At 44.5% G+C, this 27374-nt stretch overlaps 1 protein-coding gene across 1 annotated transcript in view; it reads right to left on the bottom strand.

Moving 5' to 3' along the window:
- The window catches only part of AFF3 (ALF transcription elongation factor 3), a 327221-nt gene that overhangs the window by 62335 nt on the left and 237512 nt on the right, over positions 1–27374 (bottom strand). Inside the window, exon 9 of the mRNA XM_054190585.1 lies at positions 14153–14193. Within this exon, the coding sequence (XP_054046560.1) occupies positions 14153–14193 (41 nt within the window). The remainder of the gene's footprint in view (positions 1–14152; positions 14194–27374) is intronic.

Raw genomic sequence — 27374 nt, 5'->3', positions numbered from 1 at the left:
TACCTTCTGCATTGAATATATTTGCTTGATAAGTCAAAGCTCTGATTCATTGGTTCAGGTCTTGATTCTGACCTTGATTTGATGACTGCGTTGTCCACTGTTAATTAGCTTGTTGTGGTTCTGCTAATATGGTGATGTTTTTTACATTTGTTTGTTTATTTTTAGTATACAGGGCTGGCTTATTCAGTCTAATTGTAACATGAATCATGTCAGCTAAAGATGTACGTACGTTCAATAAGATACTTCCCAGACATGTGGCTCTGCAACCAAATAAATAACTCTACCCCCCACAAGATGGTATCAAGATTAAAACAAAGCTACTAAAATGCTGTCTTAGCAATTAAACTAAAAACCCCCTCAAGGTTGCAATACTACCTTTAAGAGCTCTTTACCAGGTGCAAGACAAACCTAAGGCAATCGCTTCTTAACTAAGCAAACCCTGTTTACATCTCAGCTTTGGAAACATATGTTGTTAATTTTAGACTTGCAGTTGCCATGTGAGCTGTGTGTCACTTCTGAAAAAAAAGTGCAACTTTTGGGGGTAATTATTTTTCCAGCACAGGTGCAGAAAGTGCATTTGAGCGCGCTAAACATTCACACAAGCTAAGCTTTGACTCAGTGAAACTGCAGCCTACCACAACCTGAAAACAGTATCATAAGATCTGTTCTTTCAGGCATGGCATGGCCTTAATAAAAAGTAGCGCAGAATTTCTTAACAGACGCTCATCTTTCTCCTTCCAGACTTTACCTTCCCTCTATGATCTCCCTTTTGACACTGGCCAGACTACCCACATGTTTCACCACTTCCTCATCCTTGCAGCTCTTGGATTAACCGGAGAAGTGACTGGCAGGTCCATGCAGTTGAGGCCTTTGGAGTTACCAGTTCTTTCAAGCCAAGCTCCCAATTCAACAGCTGAACACTGGTGCATGATATCCCTGTGGAGCTCAGCTCCAAAGCAGCCAAGGAGTACGCTGTGACACTGCAGTATATCTTCTCCATGTGGGGCAGTGGGAATTTGTTTGCCATACGTTTCCTCATTTAACTGGAGAAAGTATTCAAAGAGTTTTCCGTAATGTATTTAAAAGGCTGATGTGGTAAATTACTGACATATGAACAATTCAAACCACATCCCCAATTTACTGCTGCTCCATGGTGATACCAGACTTTTGGCCATAAATAATAATAAACCCTAATAATTTGTGTAGGGCAACTCTAAGGTAATCGCCTGGTATAATCAACCTGGGAGACCTTGCACAGGCAGAAGAGGACAACAATGTACAGCGGGCAATGACAGAAATTTGTCATGGCTCCTGCAATACTAATAAATGGTTAATAATACGTTCTTACCAAATGGAAGAAAATAATATAATACATTTTTTTAGAAAATAATGTGATGTTGGCTCAGATTAGCTAACTACATTGAATGCTAAGGCACTCCTCTGCCTTAACAGTGCCCTTTGGCTGCACACATAAAGAATATGCATGGGGATAATGCAAGGCTCTGGGAGGGGGGTGGGGGGGACAGATACCTTTGCAACACAAGGGAGAAATTCCTGGATAATCAGGTGTCAACCTGGCCTTTTCCACCAGCATTAAATCCCTTGTAATTATTTAGGAAAATACATACATTTTTTACACAATACTCAGAAAATACCAGCAGTCTGAGGTTAAAATTTGGTGGCAGCTAACAAGCAGATAACATGCTAATACAGGAAATGGTATAAAAAGAGAAGTTGAACCAGAGGTCACAGTACATCTCTGTATCAATTAGTGGTAATCTCAGAGGAGTGTTTAGGTTTTGCCGTCTTCTCAAACTGTTCTCTGGGTTTGCACAACCGACTTTGCAGTCGTTGCTTTCCTCTTCAGCTCTAACAGACAGAGGTGCCGTGCTGTGAATCCCTCCAGCAGCAGGAGGAAAGCTGAGGGTGATCCAACAGCTGGGATTAAGTTCTTCTTAGAGCTCCACCCTTCAGCATCCCTATTTCAAAAACGTAGGTTACCACTTTCACGTTGGAAGCCCAGCACTCTTCTTTTTTGTACACTCTACCTCTTCCCACAAGTCCTGGGAGGTGTTTGCATGAGCGGGGTTTGCACCAAAAGTTTCACACTGGAAAAATGAGTGTGCTTGCTATCAGGTTCAGCAGACTGGGAATCTGCCAAGCTTTTACAAAACTGCTCATTTTCTGAGTCTTAGCTCTTTCAGCTATCTTTTTTTATTTATTATTTTTTTATTGAGCAGAGGACAAGGCCTATCTTATTAAGTGAAAACAATAGAGTGAGAAGCTGGAAATTGCCAGGAAGCCTGGGAAAGACCGGCACTCAGCCGAGATTTCATTCCGTGTTTTCCTGTTGACCTCACAGGCTCTCGACACAAGAGCTCTGAGTACATTAAAGAAAGGCCACAGTCTCATTTGGTCCTGTGAACATTGGCAATATGTTATGGGGACAATATAGAAGCTTGAAAGGGAAAAACCGCAGCAATGTCCCCATGCCCTGGAGGTTTTGTCTGGTGCAATGCTGTTTAACCAGAGCACTGTGAGGCTTTAAATGGCCATATGAGATTTATAGTAGGTCATGACCAGATCTCTTTTCAGGGCAAAGTTTGAAAAGTCCATTTGTCTCAAAATTTAAAAAAAGAGTCTGGTAATTCTCCAAGGTTTTTCCTCTTCCTTCAGGCAACTATTTTTGCCTGGCCCAGAGTTCCTAAACCCTCCCCAAGAGCCCTTTTAATGTGGGAAATATTGTCATGGTGTCTGCTATCAAAGGAATAATACTGAAGATACAAATATTTACAAAGCCACTCTAACTCCACATGGTCAGTATCAAGCTTATTAAGTTTTAGAAACAGGGACATCACGACCTTAAAAGAAGTGGCTTCAGGAAATCAGTATTTGAGGGCATTATTAGCAGGGAAGAGTGATGGTTATTGCGGGGAACTGAATGGAGAAGACTCAGGGCGCAGGCAGAAACCTCCCATGTCCAGCTGATGGCGTGGCCGCTCCACTGCAGGACTGGCAACTGTGGGGCAGCCCTGGCTGGGTTTTTGGCAGAGCCGGCCCCCTACTGCTGCCCAGCTGGGCTATGTCCCACCCTGTGTCAGCAAAAGGTGTATGCTGGTGTTTGTGGGGCTGCAAAACAAGACAACGGGCTGGCCCCCCACTATGGTTGTTTGTCCTGTGCAGCAGGAAGAGAGGTGGTCCCCCTCCAATGATGGGGGCCACTTCAACCTTTCGGAAGAGCGTGGTGCTTGGGTAGCCTCTGCCAGGCTTCATGCATGATGCTGTACACCGGTGGGACTTGTCTCCTGCTGTGTGGCCCTGGGACTGGGGCAGCTGGAGGAGACTGGTGGGAGACAGGAGTCCCAGGGAGGGCTCCAGGCATGCCGGCGGGGTCAGGGTAGTTTTGAAGAACGGAGAAAGGGCAGATTGGGCAAGCAAGATGGCAAGTGGCAACAGAGGCTCTGGGACAAGGTCCCCTTGGGAAACATGGAGAGCCAAAATCATGGATATCTGGGGACAAGTGGGGGACTATGCCTACGACAGAGGCTCTGTGTCTGGTTTTCCTCTTTTCTCTCTAAAGGGGCTGTAGGAAGGAAGAAAAGGAAGATGGGAATGGCAAGCAAAGTCCCGCAGGGCTGCTGGGAGCCAGGCACTAGCTGCCCCCTCACCAGTGCCCGCAGAGCCAGCAGCTCTCACCTGCCTGTGTATGAAACAACACAGACTTCCCTGGGCACATGCGATGCCAAGGCCAGTGCAGACCCTCGCAAAAGCATATTAAAGTGTCCTAAAGGATCATTGCAAAGCAAGAGATTTACTTGGCAGGTCTCTATGACTTTTCTGGGGTGATTTTTATCTGCTGTGTAAATCAGAATCATGGGATTCTTTAACCCTGCTCCCCCGTTTTTTTATTTGACAAACTGTTTGCTCATTTAGAGCAGTTATGCTTGATTGTGCCAGTAAATAATAAGTGAGAGCTATTTGTGAATTATTTGGCTGCTAGATTTCCACAGAGAAGTGCCTATTCTCTTCTGTGTGAATGTCTGTGTGAGAGGCAGTCCCTCAGCATGAAGAAAAGTTATGCGCCTGAGTCAAGAATGAAAAAGGTCTTTAAAATCTTTATAGCAATCTAATACGGAAGATACATTGGTATGCAAAATAAATTTCATTAAGTATAAAATACCTCCCTTTAAAATAAATAATTTTCTTTTTTGCTAAAATGCCAGATGATTGCAGACTATATTAAAGATAGCATATGCCTCTTTTAAATCACACCCCATGGAAAAATACCTAATTTAATTTAAGTAATTTCTATTTATTTCTGCCTTTCAAAATGATACCATTTTCAGGTTATAAAAATGTAATGCCTGAACTTAGACTCTCTCCACCTAGTTTCAAGCAAGACCTAATTTTACATCTAAGTTAAAAACACATGAGAGCACACAGTCATAATATAATCTGGCCCCTCTCTGACTGCAAAAAGGGCAGCCTACTACAAATAGAGTCCTTGAGAGAGGGAAAGTCTTCCATGTTGAGGGAGGATTTTGAAATTTCATGCCATTCCAGTTTGGAACAAAGCCCTCCAATTCTGAATTTCCCCATGAAACAGAACTCCAAAAGAAAGCAATAATAATGAAAAATAAAGCAGAAAGTGTTTGTTCCGATCATCTGTAAAGAAAATGTCACCAGACAGACCTCCTGAAAATGCTGACTGAGCAAAAAAACCTTCCAACTTTGGAAAATGAGCTGTGTGAGATTTTGGCGTCTTGGTGTGCATCAAAAAAGCTCCAGTGGTTCAGGAGCCCAAATGCCTTCCCTGCAGCCCTATTCATCAGGTTGCCAGTGAGGGTGTGGGGGGAGCTGGTAGGTAGTCAGGCTGAGTTGAAGTGGAACTGTAAGCAGATCCTGATACCTGAACTGCACGCCGAGTGCGATCCTTTAAAATATTTCACTTGTGCCACCTTTGGAAGAGCAATTAGGTAGTGGTGTGTTAAAAGCTGGAAATATTTCCAAAGTGCTGAGGTCAAATCCTCAGGGGGTGAAAACTGGTATAATGCTACTGAAATCAGTGAAGCTCTTTCATTTTTTACCAGTGAAAATATGGTCACTGAAGTTTAAAACCGAATTCAAAGTCTACAGTCGATGTAAAGTAAGACTCATCGGTAGTGGGCACTGATCAGCGCCATCGATGAACCACAAAGAGAACTACCATGGGACTCAAAAGGTTAAAAACAATTACACGATTTTGGCTTTCATTTCATGCAGAAAAAAACTCTCAAATCAAACTAAACCAGAAACTCGTCATTTTTCTATTTACTTTTCACATTTACCATGAAAAAATGCTCCCTGCTGCCACAAACTACTTGAGTAAACCAAAAGGTTAGCATGCAAAGCCAATTTGTCAGCGTTGGCTGAAAAGTGTATAAACATACCTCCTTCTCCTGATGTCTGCATGAAAGACTTTTCACATGCATGGAAGAAGTATTCCTTTTTAATCAGCTCAAGCCCTATACCTAGGTATAACATTCCTTGCTCACCAAAAACTCCCAACAATTTTAATTTGTCTTCTGGGTATATCAGCAATGTGGGGTCAAGTCCCTGCTTTGGTTGCTCTGTAGGGCATAGAAGTTCTGTGAATGTGGCCTTGCTTCAGTGTCTAGATTTCAATGCATTGCACAGAAAGGAAGGAGGTGGTGAGGGGTTTTTTTGCTTTGTTTTGTTTTGTTTTGTTTTTTAAGGAGGAATAAAACAAACAATTCCTTACATGGGAATAGACTTTTGCAGCCACCAGGATCTCCAGGATTCTGGAAGTAAGACCCATGGGGGTGTGTAATGGGGCTGTGGAAGAGTAACCCCTTCATAGACTTTTCAATAGGAATTTGGTTACAAGTACAGATGGTGGTCCTCAGGAGACTTAGATGGTATTTTTTTGGCCCAAAATCATGGGTAGCCGTGAGATGGCCTGCATATATTACCCAGCGTGCACTGGTTCTTTCTGATAAGGGAAGAAAATGAAAGCATCGCCAAAGGAATAAGAGTCTGGGAGGAGACAAAAATAGTTTTGTGAATCTGATTCTTTTCTCAGAACGTTCTGGGTGTGAGTCTTTCCCAAGGCTTCCTTAGCCAAGGACTTCTCTAGAGGTACTACCAAACATGCCTGAAACCTTTCAGCTGTGACATTTTTCAAGGTAAAGCATTTGTATGAGATTTGGTGGATCACACTGAGCCATAGGACCGTACTGGACTGCTGCTGTACCTTCACACCAGCAATGTGAAATAGCTAAGTGGGAAACTGTTCTTCCATCCTAAGAGCTCTGTCAGATTTCACAAATGTTCCCATATTTCTCTGGGAGGAAACCCAGGCTGTTCAAAGATCACACATTTTCTTTCACTGAAATGCAAGAAACCTAGAACAGTGTGAACCCTTCCTCAATGGCAGAGTAAATCCCACTCTTCCCCAAAAGGAGAGGAAGGGATAAAAGTTTTCCTGCAACCTACATAAAAATTGAGGCAGTTATGAAAAAAAATGAGGAGACACCTGGATGGAACTGCATGAGGGAGTAAAGTATCTAAGTATCTCAGCCACAATGTGATCTCCTTGCAGGAACATCTCATGCCTGATTCAGCCACACACTAATCCCCATGGGGAAATCCCAGGGCACCGCTTTCTTTGTACATGCTCACCTTTTTTTTTTTTCCTGCAAAGAAACTGACTATGGTTGTCTGTAGTGTTCTCTTCATTCCTCAAAGAGCAAAGGGCCAGCCAAGGCGCAGACCTTGTGTTGTCCCCACTGGGGCCACATGGAGACACCGTACTGAGGAGTCCCTGGGCGCAAACACAGCTCTTTCGTGGGACTGGCCTCCTGCAGAACGTGCCAGCTCTCCCTCAGGCAAATCAGGGCTCCCCTTTCCTTTCTGCCTCCACTGTTGCCAGGGTCAGAACAAAACCAAGAGCAAGAAGAAAATGCTCTTGCAACAAAAATTGAAAAATACAGAGAGCAGCAGGCAGATAGCCTTACCAGTGACAAAGGCAAACCCAAAAGTTCAGCTGGTATTTCTAAACCACCCTTGCAAGGGGCAAGAAAAACCAACTAGAGCAAGCATATCATCCACGGAGCTGATGCCAGAACACCCTGTTGTGCCTGGCTGATTACTAAGCAATTAAAGCTTGAAGGGGGGAATCTCCTTCCATCTGCTGTGCGGACTACTGCCTCACTGAAAGGAAACTGAAATTTCTCCTTTGCGTTGCTGCACCCGCTCTGGAGACTGCCTGAGCTACAGCTAGGAGGCGATTCACAAACACACAAGGTTCAAAAATCCCAAGCTAAAATCCTGTAACTGGACGAGGCTGAGGTGCTGCTGCTTGCTACGAATTTTCAGCTCTTCTTAAAATAAAGCGGTAGTGAAAGTGTGGTGATTTGTGGGAACGGCGCGGTCCCCTGTTTCCTGCTATTGGTGCTGTGTAAACCTTAAACCTGAGCTCTCTTTCTTCAGACTGCCAGGAAATAGATACAAGTGTATTTATAAGATTTCACTTTCGCAGCACAGCACTAAAAATAGCACAATACATCATTCATAGCACAGGTCTCTCTATTCTCTTATCCCACTGCTGAAGAAAGGAAGGCACAACGTTATCAACTAACTGTCCTCCTACCTCTTCCAATAAAGCAAGTTTCAGCCACCAGAGTTACTATGAAGGTTACAATCCCCTTTGTTTTACAACATGTTCATTGCCTGGGGGGACTGTCATTGCCCAAAGGGAGCATAATGTTCAAGTCTCATTGAAATATCATAATTAATATCAATAATAAGGAAAACAGAATTCATTAACAAATTCACTGCCCATAGCTATCTACTCGTGATAGATGGGAGTGGTGTTCAGAGCATCAATTCAACAATACTTTAAGTCAGTGCTCCTTTGACCTATGCTGATGAAGATGGACAGAAAGGTTAGACAAGATTATGCCTCCAAGGGTCATAAAAATGTACAAGTTTCCCGACTGCAAACTGATTTTTCAAAGACAATTACCCTGCACAGTTTAACTGGACAGCCATTTATGCCTTCCAGGTTTCATATCATTAATGCTTGTTTCCTCTCCTCTTGGATTTTTGTTGGTTTTCCTACTCTCTTTTTTTTTTTTTGCCTCAGATACACACATTAAAAAAACACTCTCACACTTCTTGTCCTATGTGATTTATTCCCAAGAAATTAAATTACATTTTTATAAGCCTGTGTTACCGCAAATGATAGCTGAAGATTTGCTGAAAAAATTAATTCCTGATCTGTTGCCGTGAAGCGTCCTCGCTAGCACTGTACTGACTCTGTCTTTCAAAACCAGATGGAAGCAGTCCAACGGTATGATTAACTTCTTAGTCCCTGCAATTTCCTATTGCTATACTTGCCCTAGATTTCAGGATTGACCTCCTGCTTCACTGCAAAATGCACAGTTGCTCAGTTTGATAAATCACATGAATACTTTTTTGATCACAGTTATCTGCTATTTACTACATACCCAGTGAGGTTAATCATATGCTGAGGCACTTCATATGCTGCACACATATACACTCTTCTTCCCAATAGCACTTTGCATATTCTTCATGCTGCCAGCCAGCAATGGGACCTGCTTTCTCCTTGCTAACATGTGAAAGACCCACAGACCTGCACCTTGTCTCTTTTTCCCCCTGTGTTAATTCTGTAATTATCCACACACTGATCCTTAAAAAACCTAGCAAGCCAAAGAAAATACATGAAAAATTACTAGTCAGACCTAGAATGGATTGTGTCCCCTCAGGTATCTTTAGGGAGCTATGGAGAATGCATGGGGTTACCCACAGGGAGGTGGGAAATGTTTGGCTGTCATGATAGCAAAAAGCTATCACCTCCTTGAAGAAAAACCACATTGACTTTTCTTTTTTCTTTCTCTAAACACCAAACGAATTTCAGTATTTAGTATAGTTAGCTGGGCTCAAAATTGCTAAAATTCCCTGAGACAGCTGTGCTCCACCTTCTCACACAGCGTTGCAATACATCCAAATCACGTCCCTGGTGCTATGGTGGAACAACTCTAAACAAACACCAGCAGCAGTCAAGGTATGGAAAAACATCCAATAGCGAACAGATGAGTGCTACAGATCTTGCTCACAAGTGAAACAAAGGGAAATGGAGCATCAGTTTTACAGAGATATCTATTCCTTTTCACTCCAAGCCTTCCACACAGGCTCTTCTTTTAAAGCTCCTTTTCACTAATTCACAACAGTCTCCAATACTGGAAATAGTGTCCTATATACAATACATATTGTCACTCTTCCTCCTTGAGTTCTCAAACTAGGAGGGCTGAAAAACTCTAGACCATTTCCGCCACAAAATGTAGCAGCGGCCACCCTTTGCTACCCTGTACCGTGTGGGAGGGCTGCAACTGTGGGACACCAGCGTTTCCAAACAGCCAAGCTTTCGTGTAAGGCATAAATGACAAATCCGTATCCCCTGCCGGAGGTATCCCCTTCTCCCTTGCAAAGATAACCCAGAAAGTTTAAGCGATGTACCAACACTGTGCGAGCTGTGTGTTTGTTTCTGTGGCAGCGAACACCGTGCGTGCACACTCTTCTCCAGCCAACCTTCGCCTCCTGCGGAGCTCATGATCTCAGTTCCGTCATTCTCTGCTGGGACCCAGATCAGCTGTCCTGAGCCAAGGCTTCCCCTCGGCTGTCACTGATTACCCAGACCTGTCACATGAAGCCTTTCCGGCCAGCCAGCTTGCTCAGTCACTCCGCCGACAAGCTGACCACGTAGTTTCTCATATGGAGGAGGTCTCAGGGTGTGAAAGGCGATGTTATCGGAAAACTCAGTCCAACACAAACATAACTATGTGAGTGACATGAAGCACATGAGTATTTTTGCTAGCTGCCACTGGATTATTTACTTACTTCAGGGTATCACAAGTTTAACTGCTTTTCTTAATCACCGCTCGAGCAGATACTTGAGAATACGAAATCTTTGGCTGCGTCCACTGAAAAGTTTAAGGCTGCTTGGACAGCTGCCTCCCCTGCTTTAAGTGATCTATTAAAAGTCTAAATTGCCTCTTATTGTTGCCTTAGTACTTTACAGGCAGTCCCTCCCCAGGACTCCTAACCCAAATGCTGTATCTCAATGGGGCTTTGTCTGAAGAAGAGCCATGCTACGGATCCCACTGGACACGGATCCCACAGATCCTTGATCCTGTGGTTTCTTACAGTATCATGGGAACAGACTGGATTATTGCAGCTGAGTGCTAAATGTGTGCGCGCACCCGCGACAGGCGGTGTGGCAGCACCTCTGCTTGTAAATGTCTCTCTCCCCACACATGTGGGGCTTTGCCGCTTCGCACCACTTGCTGCTCAGCTCCCCGTGTTCTCCAGAGGACAACAGAGAGTATTTATTTGCTCTTCGGGATCTTAAGTGCAACCGGCCTGACCCATTAGGGTAAACCAGCTCACGCCTGGCACTGCCTGCATTTCAATGCCCTGACCGTGATCAAACACGGACAGATGAGGCACGGTTACATGGAAATGGAAAGTACTATCCCTTCTGCCCAACAGGGAGGTGGACTAAAGCTCAGACAGGCTGTGTAACTCACCAAACATCATGAACAGGGCTTGTCTAGGCTGCCAAAAGGATGTTAGCACTGAGACACCTTGTCTCTCAACAGCCCAAGGTGGTAAATCAAAAAGGGTTACCATAGCCTGTAGAGGTGTGGATGACGTATATATGAACCAGGTGCGGAGCGTAAGGTAGTGGGTTGGACTCTTTACAGGACTTCTCAGCTGGGGTGGGGGGGTTTGCCAGCACGGCCATATGGCTGCTGGGCTGAGCGGGTTCAGCTGTCCCTCTGCCCTGGGCGCCTGCGCCGAGGTTCCTACGGGCAGAGCCAGCAGGGTCTGCGTCCTCCAGAGCAAGAACACAGAAAGGAGAACAGCCCGCAACTGTGAATTAAGCGTGTCTCCCAAGTACCACCCAAGCGCCGCAGTGAATGAGCCGCCCTTCCCCGACCACATCGAGGGAGGAAATTCAGCGGTGGTACAACGCTTTCCTCTAAGCGTTCAAAACTCCTCAGCAGACCCACTTGGCCTACGCTACAGCACAGAGAAATTAAAGCAGCTAAGGGAATAAAAGTGCCCTAGGACCACTGTAAATCTTTACTTCATGGAAAATCTTATCTTGCACATGAGTATGAGCTGTGAGTAAATTTAATGCGTGGATTAAGTATTGTGCGGTCTCCCTCATGGTGGGCTTTTCAGCCTAAAAAGAACAAAAGAATAATAATGAGTGTTGTGTTTGGGTATGATTACAAACAGCTGTAATTTACAGCTGGACATTCTCCATTGCAAATGTATCCAGCAAGCAAGTGCTTCTGGGTTAGTGGAACAGACTGCAAAAAATTAGCTTTTAACTTCAGCCTTAAGGTCAGAGTTCTGGGACCATGGGAGTCAATAATAAAATCTATTTAGCTCAGCGGGATTAAGCAGGTTTAAGACTTGGCTTAACCACACTGCTTACTGTTAAGTAACAACAGAGCACACTGAATATTTTAGTTACAGACATTTTTCTTCATTTGAAAGCTATTCAGGCAGTAGATATGAGAGCCAGACAATTGAAGATATGCTAGCACTATACCATTAAGGTATGTGAGTTAAGTTCTTGCTCTTCTCTGTCCCAGAAACTGAGCAATCTGTATAGTTAGACCACTTTACTGAAGAGCACAATAAAATTAAAACCAAGCTGTGCTGTATAAACACGGAGGGTTTTTCATGAGAGAATGAAAAGCTAATGGGGCCAGTGCATCTTTCCTGACAAAACAGTCGGTGCATGTGCAGAGCAACCTGTCTTCTGGAAGCAGAAAAGCTGTTTCAGTCAAGCTTCTGGGTCACTAATCTTTGTGTTTGCACATAAATCTGCTGGGGGTTACTGTGTCATTCTGAAAACAAGACTGAGTGCCATACACTAAAGAAATCAATGGCTACAGGTTTTAAAAACTCTCCTTTTCCCCCCCCGCCCCCTTTCAGTGTAGCTAAATGTTATCTTTTTAACAGAACCTGAAAGCAAAAAGCTGCAACAAGAACTGCTGGAGAAAAATATAAAAAAAAAGGGGGGGGGGGGCAGGCAAAATTACTGAGAGCTTTATTTAAACTGCCATCTCCCTTGGTGCTGGGAAGTGCTGGTGTGTGACCGGCAGCTCTTAGTTGCTACTGGGATGCAAGTAATGAGCAGCAATATCACAGGCATCCTCACTGTAGCCAAGACCAGACAGAAACTGCCGTCACAGCGTGGGGTTCTGGCCCCCTGCCCTCCCGTTCACTCGCTGCAGTGAGGTTACAGGCGGTGGAGAGGCAGCCCCCCCCGCCCCCCCAAGCACCCATAGCATTCCCAGCATCCCATCCAGAGGGAGGGGAGGAAGGTGTCCCCATGGCCGAACTTTTGCAGAGCATGTGGGAAAGCTGGTCTCCGGGCATGCTTTTAGGGGCAGAGAGGGGAACAACTGATCATAAATACTACATCTGAGGTGTGAAGGGCACCATTTCAGCTCTTTTGCCCGGAGGGCGAGGGCAGCCTGCGCCCAGCTCCCTCACCACCCCCGATGAGGTAGGGACCATCTATCCATCATCACCGCTTTCCTTTCTAGGGGGAGACACTGCAGGGTTTGGGTTTGTTAACTACCTCCAGGGGCAGTCCTGCAGGAGTGCTCCTCATGCAGCCCAGGGGAAGGATGCTGAGAAAAAAAGCCCACCATGTTTTCTTTGGTCACGGTATTGTCTCCACCAAGTGCAAAAGCTGCTTTTGCCGGGGGGGCGAGCCTGCACACCTCCAGGGAGAGGGGCATAATGCTGACTCTGACTCCTCTTTCTTTTTGCACTCGTCCCAATTACAGCAAATACTTGTGTGCCCTCCAACTGCGCCAGCGATTTCACCCGCATCCCATACATTTCACTCAGGAATTTTTTTTTTCCTTAAGGAGGGGGGAAAAAAAATCTAAACAAAACGGTGTTTGTAAACCTGGGGGGGGGTGGGGGAAGGCTGATAATTTTGGCGGTCTTAGCCTCCGAGCGGAGAGAAATGTTATTCATCCATGCACAACATATAATTCAGCCTAAGTGACAGGCTCTGCTCTGGAGAAATCCTGGCCTGAGCTAGCTTCCAGAGTCAATTACTGCTTATTCCCAGGGAGGCGGGGGGCGGGGGGCCAGACGGAGCAGAGGGGGCTGCCAACAAGGCATGGGGAAATTTACTCTGTGTCAGCCTGCATGACACAGTACCTCATTTGTGGATAAATGTAAATCTGCTAGTTCTTTTTCACAGGCACTAAAATGTACAGTCTCTCCTACCCCTTCCCTCCCCCCGTTCCCAAAACTGGAAAAGAAATCAGGACCGTCTTAGAAAGCTACCTTATATTTCAATCAAGCCTCTTTCATAAAAGTCATTTAAGGTAAATACCTGTGCAGACCTACGGCCCAACTATAACATTTACTATGGCCCAAATCCTGAATTCCTCACTCAGGCAAGTTTCCCATCGAAGTTAATGGAGTTTTGCTTGAAAAAGAGCTGAGTAAAACCTGAACGCTGTCTAAGGATTTGGTCCCCTGCTTATCTGCCTGGAGCACTGCTGCAGTTCCAGAAGAAGTGAAAAAAAGAAATAAATTAATCCAAAATACCAATGCCTCAAAACTTAAGGGGTAGAAAAGGGCATTGTTTTTGTGCATAAAACGTACGGAGAATCTCATCAAAAGAAGAGTAATTCCCAGGGAAAGGATTTGGAAAAAGTCAAAAGAGAACATCTCGGAATAAATGAAGTACTTATTGCTGAAAAATGAGCTCAGATATATCTCCGCAAACTCTAAAGCTCAGAATTTACTGCATCATTCATGCCTTCTCCAGTAAGTTTCTTATCTCTCGTTTGGTATCACAACAAGGGATTCTGCATACTCTGTATGAAATACAACAAGACTGTGATTTTTGCAGTAATAAACTCTACACATGCATGACAAATCCAAGCATGCAAAATGTTTAACATCCCAGTTCACAGATACTTTGGGGACAAAATCCGATTATGAGTTATATGCCACAATAAATAGGGCTCAACGTTTCATAAAGCAATTTATAGTTCATAAAAATGACAAAATGTACCTGTCAGATAGAACGCGGAGAGCAGATCTCTGTGCTGCCTGCTGGAAGAAAGGGCAGAGATGTTTATTTTATATTCTGACTTGAAAATTACAAGCACAATCAACACTTTAAAAAAATGCGTTACACACATTTTTGTCACGTGTCCAAAATGTTAAAGTACGAGCAAAGTAGCAGAGAGTCTATAGTCAAATGGACATTCCAGCCTAGTAAATGTAAGAACACTTTGTTAAGTATGCCATAAACCAGAAGACTGTCAAAGCACCGCACGGTATTTGAGGTCTGAACTACTCTATTTAGACGATTTTTTCTGCGGGTCCCTGAAAACTCGGCAGGGCTCGGTTCTCTGCCTTCCCCTCTCCCCGCTTCCGCACTCCCACTCCCTCTCCTTTACCATTAGTCTCCTCCCATTCTTCCACAGAAACAAACATCACATATTTGGTTCCTTTTGCGATGAAGCCCGTAGCTATAATTATAAATTCTGCAAAGCTTGCCAGAGCTGCTGCGGACTTTTCGTGAGCGCTGCCATGTTAATCTGCTGGCAACTTTTGACTACACAGTACAGGATTGACCTGTTGCTGGTTTGCTCCTCAGTTTTTGCCTAGTACAACGCTTTGGATGGGGTGGGGAAGCATGGTGCTTGTTCTTGTTTTAACCAGCAGTTCTGGGAATAGAAATCGTAGCCTCTCAAGTTTAATAGGACTCCCAAGCCTATCCCTGAGCTAGTTTGCCACTTTATTATTATTATTCTTTCCCCTCCTTCAATCACTTCAAGTGGTGTGATTCATGGCTTCGGCACAGGAACCAGCTGCTAAGCAAAGATGAAATCCATAATGTTTTGAAAATCTACTCTAAAGTCTCCATTCTACTTGGAGCTGCCCAAAGCGTCCCCTTCCCCAGCTGTACCTGCCCAGGCTGTGCCTCGCCTGGCACAGAAGGGACACAAAGCTAAGCAGTACGAAGAGTCAAGGGGCAGGGATTTTCTCTTTGAAGTTACCAGCAAATATGTTTTGAAACCGTTCTCCCTGGCTTCTCAGGCTGCTGGGGGCTGCGTCCCTATCCCTGAACAAACCACATGGCTTGCAGGCATTCCCACTCAGCCCCGGAGGGCATGGAGGTAATCCTTCTGGCTAATCAAAATGCTGCTGACATGCTGCAAAGAAAAGCTTGATAAAACCTGACTTGCGGTTGCAGTTACAGAGCGTTTCACAGAAAGGTGTGAAAAGATCCCCTGAGTGGATCCCTGCAGATCTGACAGGAGTGCAGAAATGCTTTGGGAAGGGTTCCTACTTGATTTTGGAAGCAGAATTTCCCCTCAGGGAACTTTTCTGGAATAATGTGGACCTCCTGGGTTCCCCGGGGAGAAGTAGTTTGCTGTGTATCACATAGCAAATTGTCAGGAGACAAGGGCCATGCTGTATCCCCCGTGGCTGGCACAGCTCGCAGGAGGGGTTTTTCCTCAGCACTGACTCACTGCAGTGGGAGTGGGAGTGTGCCCATGGCGTGAATGTGCTGATTTTAGTGTTGGGAAAACAATATGGGGAGCCTGGTATTTTTCACTGTCTCCAACAGGTCATCCTATTTGCGTGCACTTTGGATACAAGCCTGTCCATGCCATCCAGGACACTGGGTACAGGCCAGGCCTTAATGGGAGCAGCCACTCTCCAGTTAGGCGGGCTGGCACCGTTTCTCCTCTCCCCTCTGCAAGGCGCTCATTATAACAATTTCATCCCATTTCTTGTACACAAATGCAGGAGAGACCCAAAATGTAGGTCTTACGGCTTAATCCCTTCTTTAATGCCCTGGGTCAATGCAAGTTGATCTCCTCCGACATCTAATCATGGGCACCAGCAGGACTCTATGTTCATTTTGAGTTTCAAGCTGCCCGGGCTTCGATGCTGACCCCTGTGCTGTGTTATGCCTTTGCCTCCCAAAACTCGGGAGCTTCCTCTCGCTATCAGAGCCCTTTTCCATGGCCTAGTCATGTAGGCACCATTCAGGCCACCTCTCCTCCTCCTCTCCCACCAGCAGTCAGGGCTAGTCTTTCCCTCACAAGCAGCCACTACGTGGCAGTGCTGTTTAAGCCACTTTTAACGTTTCCCCACTCTTGGCTCAGGCCACCACAGGTGCTCGTGTGGTTGTGCAATGCCACAGGTTGGGAAACGGATCCAGCTAAAAAAGAATGCTTTTTCCCGTCTTTTCTTTTTCCCCAGGTTGTCTGCAAACTGGATCTCTTCTCTGAGCTGCTTCCCCAGGGAGAGGGTGTCACATCGCAGGGTGAGGTGTGAGCACGGGAAGGGGACTGTGGGGGCAGCGTGCAGCTGAGACCCTCGCTGATGAGATAAGGGCATGTCTGCCAGTGAGGTTGCTTTCACCTGACATCTCTCTCACTCCCTTCTGGAGCACCTCCATGTACCCGGAGCAAGGTATGTGGTGGCTGCAATAGCCAGAGGGCACTGAAGGAGACAGGCTGCTCTATAGCCACAGGCCTCATGTACCTTACAGAGACCTCAAGAAAGCAAACACGGACTTTGGTGACACCAAAAGGCCCTAACATGGGGATGTGGGGTGCATATCACTCTTGTATTTCCCTAAAATCCCTAGTTTTGAGAGAGGGAGAAGAGCTGTATACTTTCTCTTCCAGTCTCAATGGAAGCTGCCCTCAGGTGGGAAGAGGAGAGGACTCTCATCAGCGCTAACCAAGCCAGGCCATGCAGTGTGGGACTGCAGCCACAAGTACCAACCTTCAGTTTCCACCTTGGTGCATCCATTTGTTGACAGCTTTGAAAAGGTAATTAATTCTGGGCAAGAAAGTGGGTTCAGATGACAGGCAGGGCAGCAGAGAGAACTGTACATGTGCTTTTCAGTGAGGTCATTCTACTTTTTCAACTAGCTTCTCATTTTAAGTCCTTTAATAAACGTCCTTCTTCACCAGGATGCAATGCAGATTGTATGGGGCACCTTACTCTTTGCTTGGTGGTCGCATATTCTATAAATGAGACTATTGATTTCTTTCTTACATGGTTTGAAAATACAGCCCTGTTTGATTGCATAGTTGTGTGACCCCCAGAATTGGTAATGGCCCCATTTCTAAATGATGGGGGAATAAGATCCAGTTGCAAGTTTATTCTTCCTCCCTGGAGAAACAGATCTATTGCCTGCAATGAAAGGCAGTTAGCAACTATCCGGCAATTTTAATTCTAGACTATATTGCTCCCCTCTCCTGGAGAAAGTGCGCTGTTGTAATTAAAAGTAGTTAGCAGTTCCCTAGCAAGTATAAATACTTGCAGCCACTAATTACAGTCTGCTCTCTTGTTCCCCTGCTAGAGGACTGGGCTGCTCAACTTAGGGGGAAATATCTGCCCTTGCTTCTCGCTAACAGTTTTTTTGTGACCTCATTCAAACTCATTCATGAATCCCTATGGAGGGTCATGACCCATAGTTTGAGAAACTCCCGGCTAGAGAAACAGCTTTCTGTGATTTATTGTGTTTCTAATATGCTGGCATTATCTATGTAACAATGTAAGCAAAAGGGTGGTAGTTAGTATCATATACTGCCTGCATGACTATTTTTTTAATAGCTTGATTTTGATTGTGCTATTTAATTTGCATTTTATTTTACATCGTTAGCAACTTTACTAAGGCCAACTCATCATCCATCAAGAAAGATGAGAATATATTCTACAGTCTTTATTATTCCTGGAAGTAAGTGACTATGCTGGTTATAGAAATTAGGGATAAGAAATAATTTTGGTTTGATATTGCTGACAGAATTTAAAGATCTCCAAGACTTACCACTAAAAAGTGGTTTATGGGAAGCTTAATATTCTCTTGATAAGTCTTTGAGTTATACTTTGATGTATTCACCAGTAATTAGTATAATCCTGAATTTTCAGTTCTTGGAATCAGTGGGGTTACTGATGGAGGACGGTTCTCCTCAATATGAACACGGATATTGGAGGCCAACCCACAACGTAATAACTTTAATGCTAAGTAGGAAGCAGGAAAGGGAAAAAAAATCACTTAGGTGACTCAGGTACTTAGGTTTGAGAAAGCAGCCACAGTAAATGAGATGAATTACTACTTTTCACTACATCAAGAGTTGTAAATTACAGGATACTGGCTGGTTAGACTTCTTCACCCCCCACCTGAGTTGGTTACAGATACATTTAGGGCAGAGTTTCATTGATCTGCCTATAGTTCATTAATCATTCATGAAAGATTCTAGCTGTACCCCAAGACTACTGGGACAAAACAAGTTTTCAGCCAGCAGTAATCATGTTCAGGTTCTCAATCTCCAGAGATTGCATCTCCTTTCTCCATCCTTTATTGCAACGAGCCAGAGCTTGGGAACATAATCAGCAGATATTCAGGTTTCAGTGTGTGTTAAATGAGCTACCAAAATTACTTGAAGTGTCACAAGTTGCAATCTGTTGTTGAAGGGAAATCAAAGAGGAAATTAAATACATTCATTGTAATTGGGACTGAGCAGCGAGCTAGTTCATTGTAATTGGGACTGAGCAGTGAGCAGAACGGGTTGAATACAGCTATTGAGCTGGAGATATAGGAGTTTTAAGAGTGGTCGCCAGAAATCCCTCTTTATTTTTTTCTTTTCTTTTCTTAATCTGGTTGGAACAGAATTGCTTCATAAACTGCTGGGTTTGCAGACATTTTTGGATAAGAAGCAAATGAGAACTACTGCAGAACGTTCTGCTGGGCTTGGAAGAGTGTCTTGGAGGCAAGCACTGCAGGGTGACTGTGAATGCATTTTCCTATACCTCACCCATGGCACACTTGGGCAAATAAAAGCCAATAAATTGACCGTTGGTGGACTCAGACATTTTGTTTTCCATTTTTCCTGTCCTGTGGATTAATCACTGTTACCGCAAGAGAGCTCAGTTCCAGCAATTATATGGAATTACACCAGTTATACCAGAGACTTCACTGAGATGGCACAGGTGTACACAAGGTGAGAATTTGAGCCATTTCTTCAGTGACAGTGTAACAATACGTACTACCTGTGCATGAGTAAATTGCATTGCTTCCAGAGCATCTTCCTTGTCTTCCTCAGGTGGTGGGTGTTGCCCTGGAACTGTGCAGTGAACCATTTATGCTCTAAGTGAGCATCTCCCATAGTAGCAACCACCCGGACTGCTGGATGTCACCCCATATTGGACTGCAGTTAGTGAGATGTAGATGCACTTTTTCCAAGCCAGGGTTAAGGAAAGATGTCATTATTATATACTGCCATTTGGGAACCAGAACAAAACAAACACTTCTATATCTGTCTTCTCTCACGTTTCACTCTTCATATGCCTTCCATGTTGATTTTGTTTTAATTTCCTAAGGTTTTGTTTGTTTTTAGCTTAAATGCAGTTTATTCCTAAACTAGTGAAGCCAGGAAGAAAATTTTGCGAAGGGCACAACCTGACTGCATGCCATAACTTCGGCCACAGGACTCTCCAGAGCTTTTTTTTCTGCTTCAGATGAGCTGTTGTGGACCTAGAGCAAAACTTCCAGATAATCTTCTTACGCATGGTTTTTCACCTTCTGTGTTAAACTGTGAGTTCAGTCCAGCTCTGTTTATAGGCACCTTCTTGTGCTGGAAGTGATACCTTTGCATGTGAGACGGAGCTGCCTTCCAGCCTCACAGCTCTGCTCCCTGCCCAGATGTTTATAGACTGATGAAGCCAGCCACCAGCCCTGCTTCAGGCAAGCTCAGTTCATTGCACTGATATCTGTCGCTCCAAGGCATGTTTTCCGAACACGTTGGGCATCCTTCTCCCTTGTCTTGAAACCCTCTTCAGTTTTTGGTGTTCTCCTTGAAAAGTGCCGAGCTGCAGAGCATTGCAATGATGCTCTCATCAGGGCTCAAAACAGGTAATGAAACCTTCTCACACCTACAGACTTGCCCTGTTTAAATGCCCGTGAGAACAAGAAGTTGCCCGAGGAGCTCAGGTCAGGCAATTTATCGTGATTCCTAATGTGCCTTCTCTCACTGCATTATTCTGTACTCCTCGCTGTTCCTAGGGGCTTTGTTTGAGGATTGCTTTCCAGTGTGGATTTCTCAGGGATTTAAAATCACTTGTAAACTGTAGCTTGAGTGTTTCTCTGTAAATTTGCAATATAAATGTGTGAATGTGATTTTCACTGTCCAGTTGGTATTTATTTAAGATTTACAGGCTGTAAGACTTCCTTCCCCTTTTGGAGTTGGTTATCATCAGAGTCACATCTTTTAAGAAACTATAAAGCTCTTTCTGGATTTCATGATTTCTCCAGGCCTTTCAACACCTCAGCATTCATTCATTTTTATTATTATATTTCTGGCATACATTGTTCTTTCTCCTCTGCTTTGCCCATTAATCCTTATTAATCTTCAGGGTCAGCACACTCTAGTGACTTGAACATGGCACCTGGGAGTGAAAGACCCAAGCGCTAATCCTGGCTTTGCAGCTGGCTTGCCATGTGGCTTCAAATAAGCCACATCTCAGTCTCTATCTCCCTGTCAGTTCTACAGAGATAATAATTCTTGCTTAGCTCTACCTAAATACCTCTCAGGGGCATTGTATTAAGTAGTTAATACTTGTTAAGTGATTTGGATCTACAAATTACTGTATAATCAGCATGGGTATTAACCGTACAGAGAATTTTATATATCTGTAAATGTTGAGTCTTCTGTCCTGCATCTGCTCAGATTTCTCCTGCAGTCTTGCCCCAACAACCACGCATGGTTTCAGTGCCGATGAGTTAACTTTAATCTTTTTCAGTGGAGACGAGCAGAAGGAAAGTCCTTTATACTTTGCATTAATAAAATGGTTAATTTCCAACGACACCAGAAGAAGGTCTGAGTCATTGCAAGCAAAGCAGCAGTCACTTTGGGAAACTTCGTCTGTCTCCACAGAAGTAGTCTCCTTATCCAGGAAAAGGTAACTCGGTTGAAGTGCTGCTTATACTTTGGATATCGCAGGAAAAAATTGTCAGTGTTGTGCCACAGGCTTTACAAGATTTATTGGGAAGTCTGAAAGCTCAGAAATTAAAGTAGATTTTTTCCAAAAGCCCATATATTTGAAAATAGGGGAAATACAAGCCTAAATTCCCCAAATAGTGGTAACTCTGCCCAGGGAGGTGCTATGTCAATTGACTATGATGCATTTGCTGCTACCCAAGTATGTGCCTGGATCATGCTAGGAAATAAAAAAGAAGACAGGGGATAACATCCTAGGTTGATTGAAATCAGTGGCTAGACTCCTGCTGACTTCAGAGGAGAGGGATTTCATGCTAGGTGCAGGAGAAATTGTAGCAATGGTTCCCTAGTCCCTTTTTCTTAAACACCAGTTTTGATGGATTGGCTGCTCTCTCTTTTTCCTTATTTCTTATCATGTTCTAATATAGCTGCTACTCCCTTTATTATGTCCTTTTCCCCCTAATTTCTTTTCTTCATTAATTTCTTTTTTATTCCCTTTATCCCTTTCCCTTTTTGATGTTCCTTTTGTTTTCTGACATGCTCTCAGCTGCCTCTTTCTCTGTTTCTGCCGTCACCCATCTCTGTGCGCCACATCTCCTCCACTCAGCTCCTCATGCTGACATCCCAGCCTGAGCTGAATGGCCAAGGGGAGTGAAGTGAGCTTGACCTCCTGCCTTGCAGAGAGCAACAGGCACCTTGCAGAGAGCAACAGGCAGCTCCCAGAGAGGCTGGGAGTCTGCGTTGGTGTGCATGCACGTGTGTGAGAGAGATACAAGTCGGGTACGTTCTCCTCTTACAGCCCTTAATAGCTGCAACAGTACAAACGACACTAATTTGCACTCTAAATTATTTGTGACTGCTGGTTATTTAACCGTTCTCTTACAGGCATGCTGGAATGAATTTGCCTGAAGGCAAACAGAGGCTTTGTGGCCACGCTTGAGCACGGCAAAGGCTCGGGCACGGTGGCTGGAGGAGGGACACGTGGGCTGACAGGCTCACGAGAGACAGGGACAAGGGAAAGCCAGGCTGGAGATGTGGAACCTAATCCATCTCTACGCCCCAAATCAGCTGGCACCGCTGAATGGATTGCATTGGGATAAGTTCCCATGCCAGTCAAAGCAGATGTTCATAGAGTAACTCCAGTTCACCGTGGGGGGAAAAAAAACTAACCGAAGATTTCAAGAAGATGGGATTAAAGAAGTTACAGTAGATACAGAGAGAAACTGTTAGACTTGGAAAAAGGTGATACCAGTGGAAAAGGGCAGGCTTTGGAGATTTGCTAGAGCTAAAACTTAGCTTGGTCACGGCATCAACGGGAAGAGACAAGAAAGATGCCCTTGTATTTTATTTTCCAGTCTATTTTTAGAGGTTTGCTACTGAGGAGCGTGGAGATCAGAGTGCGGTGTTTGAATGTCCCCAAATTTTGCGCGCGTCCAAGAACCAAGCTGATCTCTAACCTTTTTCACTGTCATTCATGGTGGTGGCATTCAAATTTAGAGCTTGATCCTGCCTGCCAGTGCATGACAGACATTGAATCTGATTTTGTAAGATAGGCAGTGATGTGGGCCAAGTTTGGCAGGACAAGACTGAGCTCTTATTTTGTTTCATCTGACAGCTTCAGTGAGGCAATCTTGGTCTTCTTGTCATGCCTTGTGAAAGTGCAAATTTAGATGTCACAGAGATTTTAAAATCAGAGCTGGCAAACCACAAAAAAAAAGCTTGGCTCAGCTGGCTTAAATCTTACTCTTGATTTTCGTTAAGTTGGATACCAAAAGGATTGCTTCTCTAATACGCAGGAAATAATGGACTTACCCGAGTTCAGAAAGGCTGTTACAGTGGCTATTCCTCCAGTCTAAAAACACACTCATGTTATAGTGACAGAGGGCTGAGCAGAGCATTTGGATTACGTACAAAACCACCTAAGCTTCCAGCCATTCCTTAACCCAAAAGTTAATTTTTCCACTTTTGCTTATCTCTGCTTTGTGCGGTTTTGGTTGCAGACTCGCACGTGGCCAGACTTCATGAAATAAGTTTCCTGTGCTCAGTGGAGTGAGAAACTTCTCATCAGAAAGACTTTTTTCCCCCCAAGTTTATCAGGGCACTTTTTGAGAGAGAAATTAATTCGCAGCAATGATGCAGGCTCTGAGTTTTTTTTCCCAGGGCTGAGTGTTCTCATCTCCTTTTCCACTAATTTTCTCTTCTGATCAAGCATCAGGTATCGTGGTGATGAAGAGGTGAATAAAAGGGAGCACAACACTAAAATGATTTAATGTGGTTAAAATATTCGGACATGGCATATGTGAACACAATTAGCACTGCCTAAAAATAGTTCTAATGATGAACAGGGCTATGCGGTGGCATGTTATAATTTGCCCAATATAACTCTTCTCTCTGGATGTACCTGACTGCGCTCTGCTCGGCTGATCTTCGACATCAGAAAGCGCTGTCCTAACAGAGGAGGTCTTATGGAAAGGAAGCTTGTAGACACTTTGCCCCTTTTCCAATTTGTTGCAAAATTCATTACAGAATGCTTCAAATTAGCTGGAATATTACATTTCATATGCAGAAGTCGTGCTTATGCGGACTCTACTCAAAATTATTCCTTCTGAAAGAAGGTGTACGCATGTCTGTTCATTTCAGGATAATTTTTATCTTTTTGTTGATTGTCAGTCCATATGAGGAAACGAGAGAGGAAAGTCTTACAGGTTATTAAAAAGATGGTCTTTAAATACATTCTATCTCTCTTGTTTCTGGCTACCGTTAAAGACACAAAGCATGATTTTATGACTTAAAAAAATAAATCACTTCTTAATACTATTTATGTAGGGACATGGTCACACAAATTGCCGTTGGTCACATAGATGGACTTTTGTCCTGTTGAAACGACAAGATGGATTTGGCTGGTCCTAAACTCCTGTGCTGCAGACAATCCTGCCAGAAAGATGCATTTCCAGCGCTGAGCCCTGGCATCCCTCAGCGCATACATGACAAGGAGGAAACAAGGAACGTATGTCCCCACTGGAGCTGTGGGTACAACTCCAATCAGCCTTAAGCTTTCTGGCTCAGCCACGGCCAGGATGACACTGGAGCATGGACGGGTCTCCTGGGGCTGGCAGCCCACGCTGGCCGTGGGCAAGGGACAGCCCTGGGACCCCTGGGAGAGCACCAGGCTGGGTGGGCTGCCGTCGGCCTGTGGGGCTCTGGGTGGTGAGCCAGACCAGGCTGCGGAGACTTTAATTTTATGGTGCTGAAGCTGTTCCTGGTGAACTTTCTCGAGGCTGCTCTTCGCCTGAGGTCTCCTGTGAAGGGACATGGCTTTCTGTTTGTCTTGGCTTGGCTGCGGAGGGGCCGGTTTCACTCACACCGCTCAGACCCCACAGGGCCAGCCTGCCCCTGTCCCTTCCTAAGGAGGGCAGCCACTTGCAGGCAAATGCTGCCTTCCCTCTTCCTTTGCTGCTGGAAGCACAAGCAAAATTAATGAACCCGAGAGGATTGTTCGGTGCCTCCCTGTGCACCATGCGCAGAGGGTGTCTTCAGCCTCTGCATTTACCTGCTGCTGCAGGGGGATACTCATACGATCACTTTTTTTTCAAAAAAAAAAAAAGGTACTAAAGTTGGGTCTTTCCTTTCAAGATACAGCAGGGGCTGGACTGTGGAGCCATGTCCCCGGGCATGTGTTCTGATTGCTTCTTCAACTTCTGTTTATACAATTTTACAAAATTTTGGCAGGAATCAAGAGCACATACCAGGGTGTTGGCTTTTATGAATCCCACGGGATGTGAAAGTCAAGCTGACTGGATGAACTTTGGTTACATATTCCAGACAAGCACAATGACTCTATTTATTCAGACTTGGCAGCCAGAATGCAGATTGACTCTGTGGGTAATAAATTTTCACAGCCACAAAACTTCAGCGGCAACCAACCTGATCCTGTGCAGAAAAAATGCATGCAAGGAAGCAGACTTGGGTTGCAAAAATATGTTAGATTGTTATTCCATGTATGCGTACCAGTCAGTTAATTTATTTGGCTATTGATTGACATGAATTGCACAAATGATGCCAGGGATCTTTTTCCCCTTAAAGGAACTACTTTCTATTACAGAATTTTCATATTGTAAAAGGACAAGTAGGGGGGAAAAAAGAGGATTGTTCAAATTACAATTGACAATCTCCTTTTAATATTTCACCCAAGACTGCTTTAAGTTATCCAGTGACCTCTACAGAGAAGAGCAGGGTATTATAATGGGGACAGTTTCATGTGCTATGCCACACTTCAAGGAACCAAAAGGCAATAACCACTACAATTCAGTACTCCGAACAATCTTAAGTACAATTTTGACATCTTCATGCTACAAAGCTTCGGATGCTTTCTGGGAGAGATGATGATGAAATTATTACTCTATGTGTTATAAATCAAAAAGAATTGGCTCTTTAACTTGCAGATTTATGTTAACTACCTTGGTATCTGTTAATTGCATGCTCTTCAGATATTGATTGGGGATTAAAAAGTATATTTTCTTCAATCTGTGTGATGTAAAATATGCCAACAGGAAATTTTCCTTCTGCATATTAGATCCTATGATCACTGCCTGTAAAATTAAAATGATCAGTTTAAATGGATAAACTATGCTCATTAAAGAGGAAAAATACATTTATGTAATTAAAATTAAGAGACTAATATGTGTGGATAACGTAATTACTGTGGGCGCACACACACTCAGCTCAAACCCAGCCTCTTTTGTCTCTCCTGGGTCTGTGAATCTCACTACCTTAATTGCTGACGCGGAGGGAAGGGTTGGGAATGCCTTGCCCACTGTGGGTCCCGAAACTCTTAATCATGCCTTCGTCTTGCATTTGGCCTCTCTTGCCCATGGCTCACATTCCCTGGGTCAGTCGCAGCCCTCCAAATGCCAGCCCTGGGAGTGCAGGAGCACCTGTCCCCTTTTTCCTCTGCTTCAGAAACTTCCCGTTCGCTGCTCGGCGATTTCAGGCGCAAACACGAAATCTCCTCTGAAGTTTTCCAAGTCTTTCCCCTAAGTTTCCCTGTTTAGAAATTAGCAAAATGAAAAGCTTCCTGGTTCTTGTACCATTTACCTTCAGCTCTTTGAGAAATTGGATGAAAATGAGTCTGATTGCTCAAAGTTTAATTTATTACACAAGGAGTATCTGGGAATCACTCGTGTACTATGCCTGTCCCTTCATTTTTGATTTCTTTCTTTCCTCTTCCCGAGCTCAGGAGGAGATCAGAGATTAAAGAGCCTCAGAATTAGGAAGTAGAAGGAAACGGGTTCTCCCACTGACATTTAGACACAGATCCACGTTGTAATCTGTGCGTTTATTGGCAGAGGGGGTCTGTGTTATTCTTTTTTGGGCCTATTTCCTGCTAGGTAGATGGAAACGTAGTGTTTTGTTTATCCAGCAGGCACAGTTATTTAGGATTGTTCATGAAGCAAACCTGCAGGTCTCAGCTGAGGATCTGCAAAGCATTTCACATAGCAGGAGCCGGCCTGTGCCTCCAGGAGATTTTTATCTGCGCAGTCAAGTTAGAAAAAAATGTGACGAGGAAAGGGGACCAAGTCACGAAGTAATTGCCGAAGGTTGCTCACGCCGGAGCCCGTGACGATTAGAAGTGAGCAATGGGATCTCAGCTCTGCTCTTTCCCGCAAACTCTCCCCTGGCTCTGCAGAGCTTGTTCAAGCACCGAGGCGAAAAGACCCAGGCTGTATCAGCTGTACTTTAAAGCTCCGGTTACGGAGCAAAGACCTTGTGTAGCACGCATAATACAGAGCAATCCAAGCGCATGAAAGATATTAATAGTTGTAAGTGGCAGCACTAAACTGAAGGTGCTGCGTGTGCGCGCTCTGACAGCAGTACTTTTCCACTCTCCCTTCTCCGCCTAAATCTACTACTGTTCTTTCATTTCCTGCGCAATACACGCTTTCACAGGTCTTTTTCTGCTTGTTACGAAGCAAAACAGAATTTCAGCCCTCAGGCTTTACCAGCTTGTTCCATACTGATATCCACTGCGCAGGATCCCATCTCCCTTCCTTCCTGAAGGACATGCCATCTCTCCTGACTGCTGGCTCTCCCCTCCTCTACCACCCAGCTCCTCGCTGCAAGCACCACCGCACCTTGGTGTGCTATTGCTATTCTTCAGACATCCCTTCTGTCCCTCACTTTACTTTGCCCTACGCTGTCTATGCACTGTATTTTAAACTATCTAGACAAGCAGGAAGAGTAATTAAATGTGAAGTGTTCCAG

Source organism: Rissa tridactyla, chromosome 1 (genome assembly GCF_028500815.1).
Source record: "Rissa tridactyla isolate bRisTri1 chromosome 1, bRisTri1.patW.cur.20221130, whole genome shotgun sequence".
In the NCBI taxonomy this organism is placed as follows: domain Eukaryota; kingdom Metazoa; phylum Chordata; class Aves; order Charadriiformes; family Laridae; genus Rissa; species Rissa tridactyla.
Note: the sequence above shows the minus strand (reverse complement) of the source record. Positions and strands in the feature narration are given on the sequence as shown.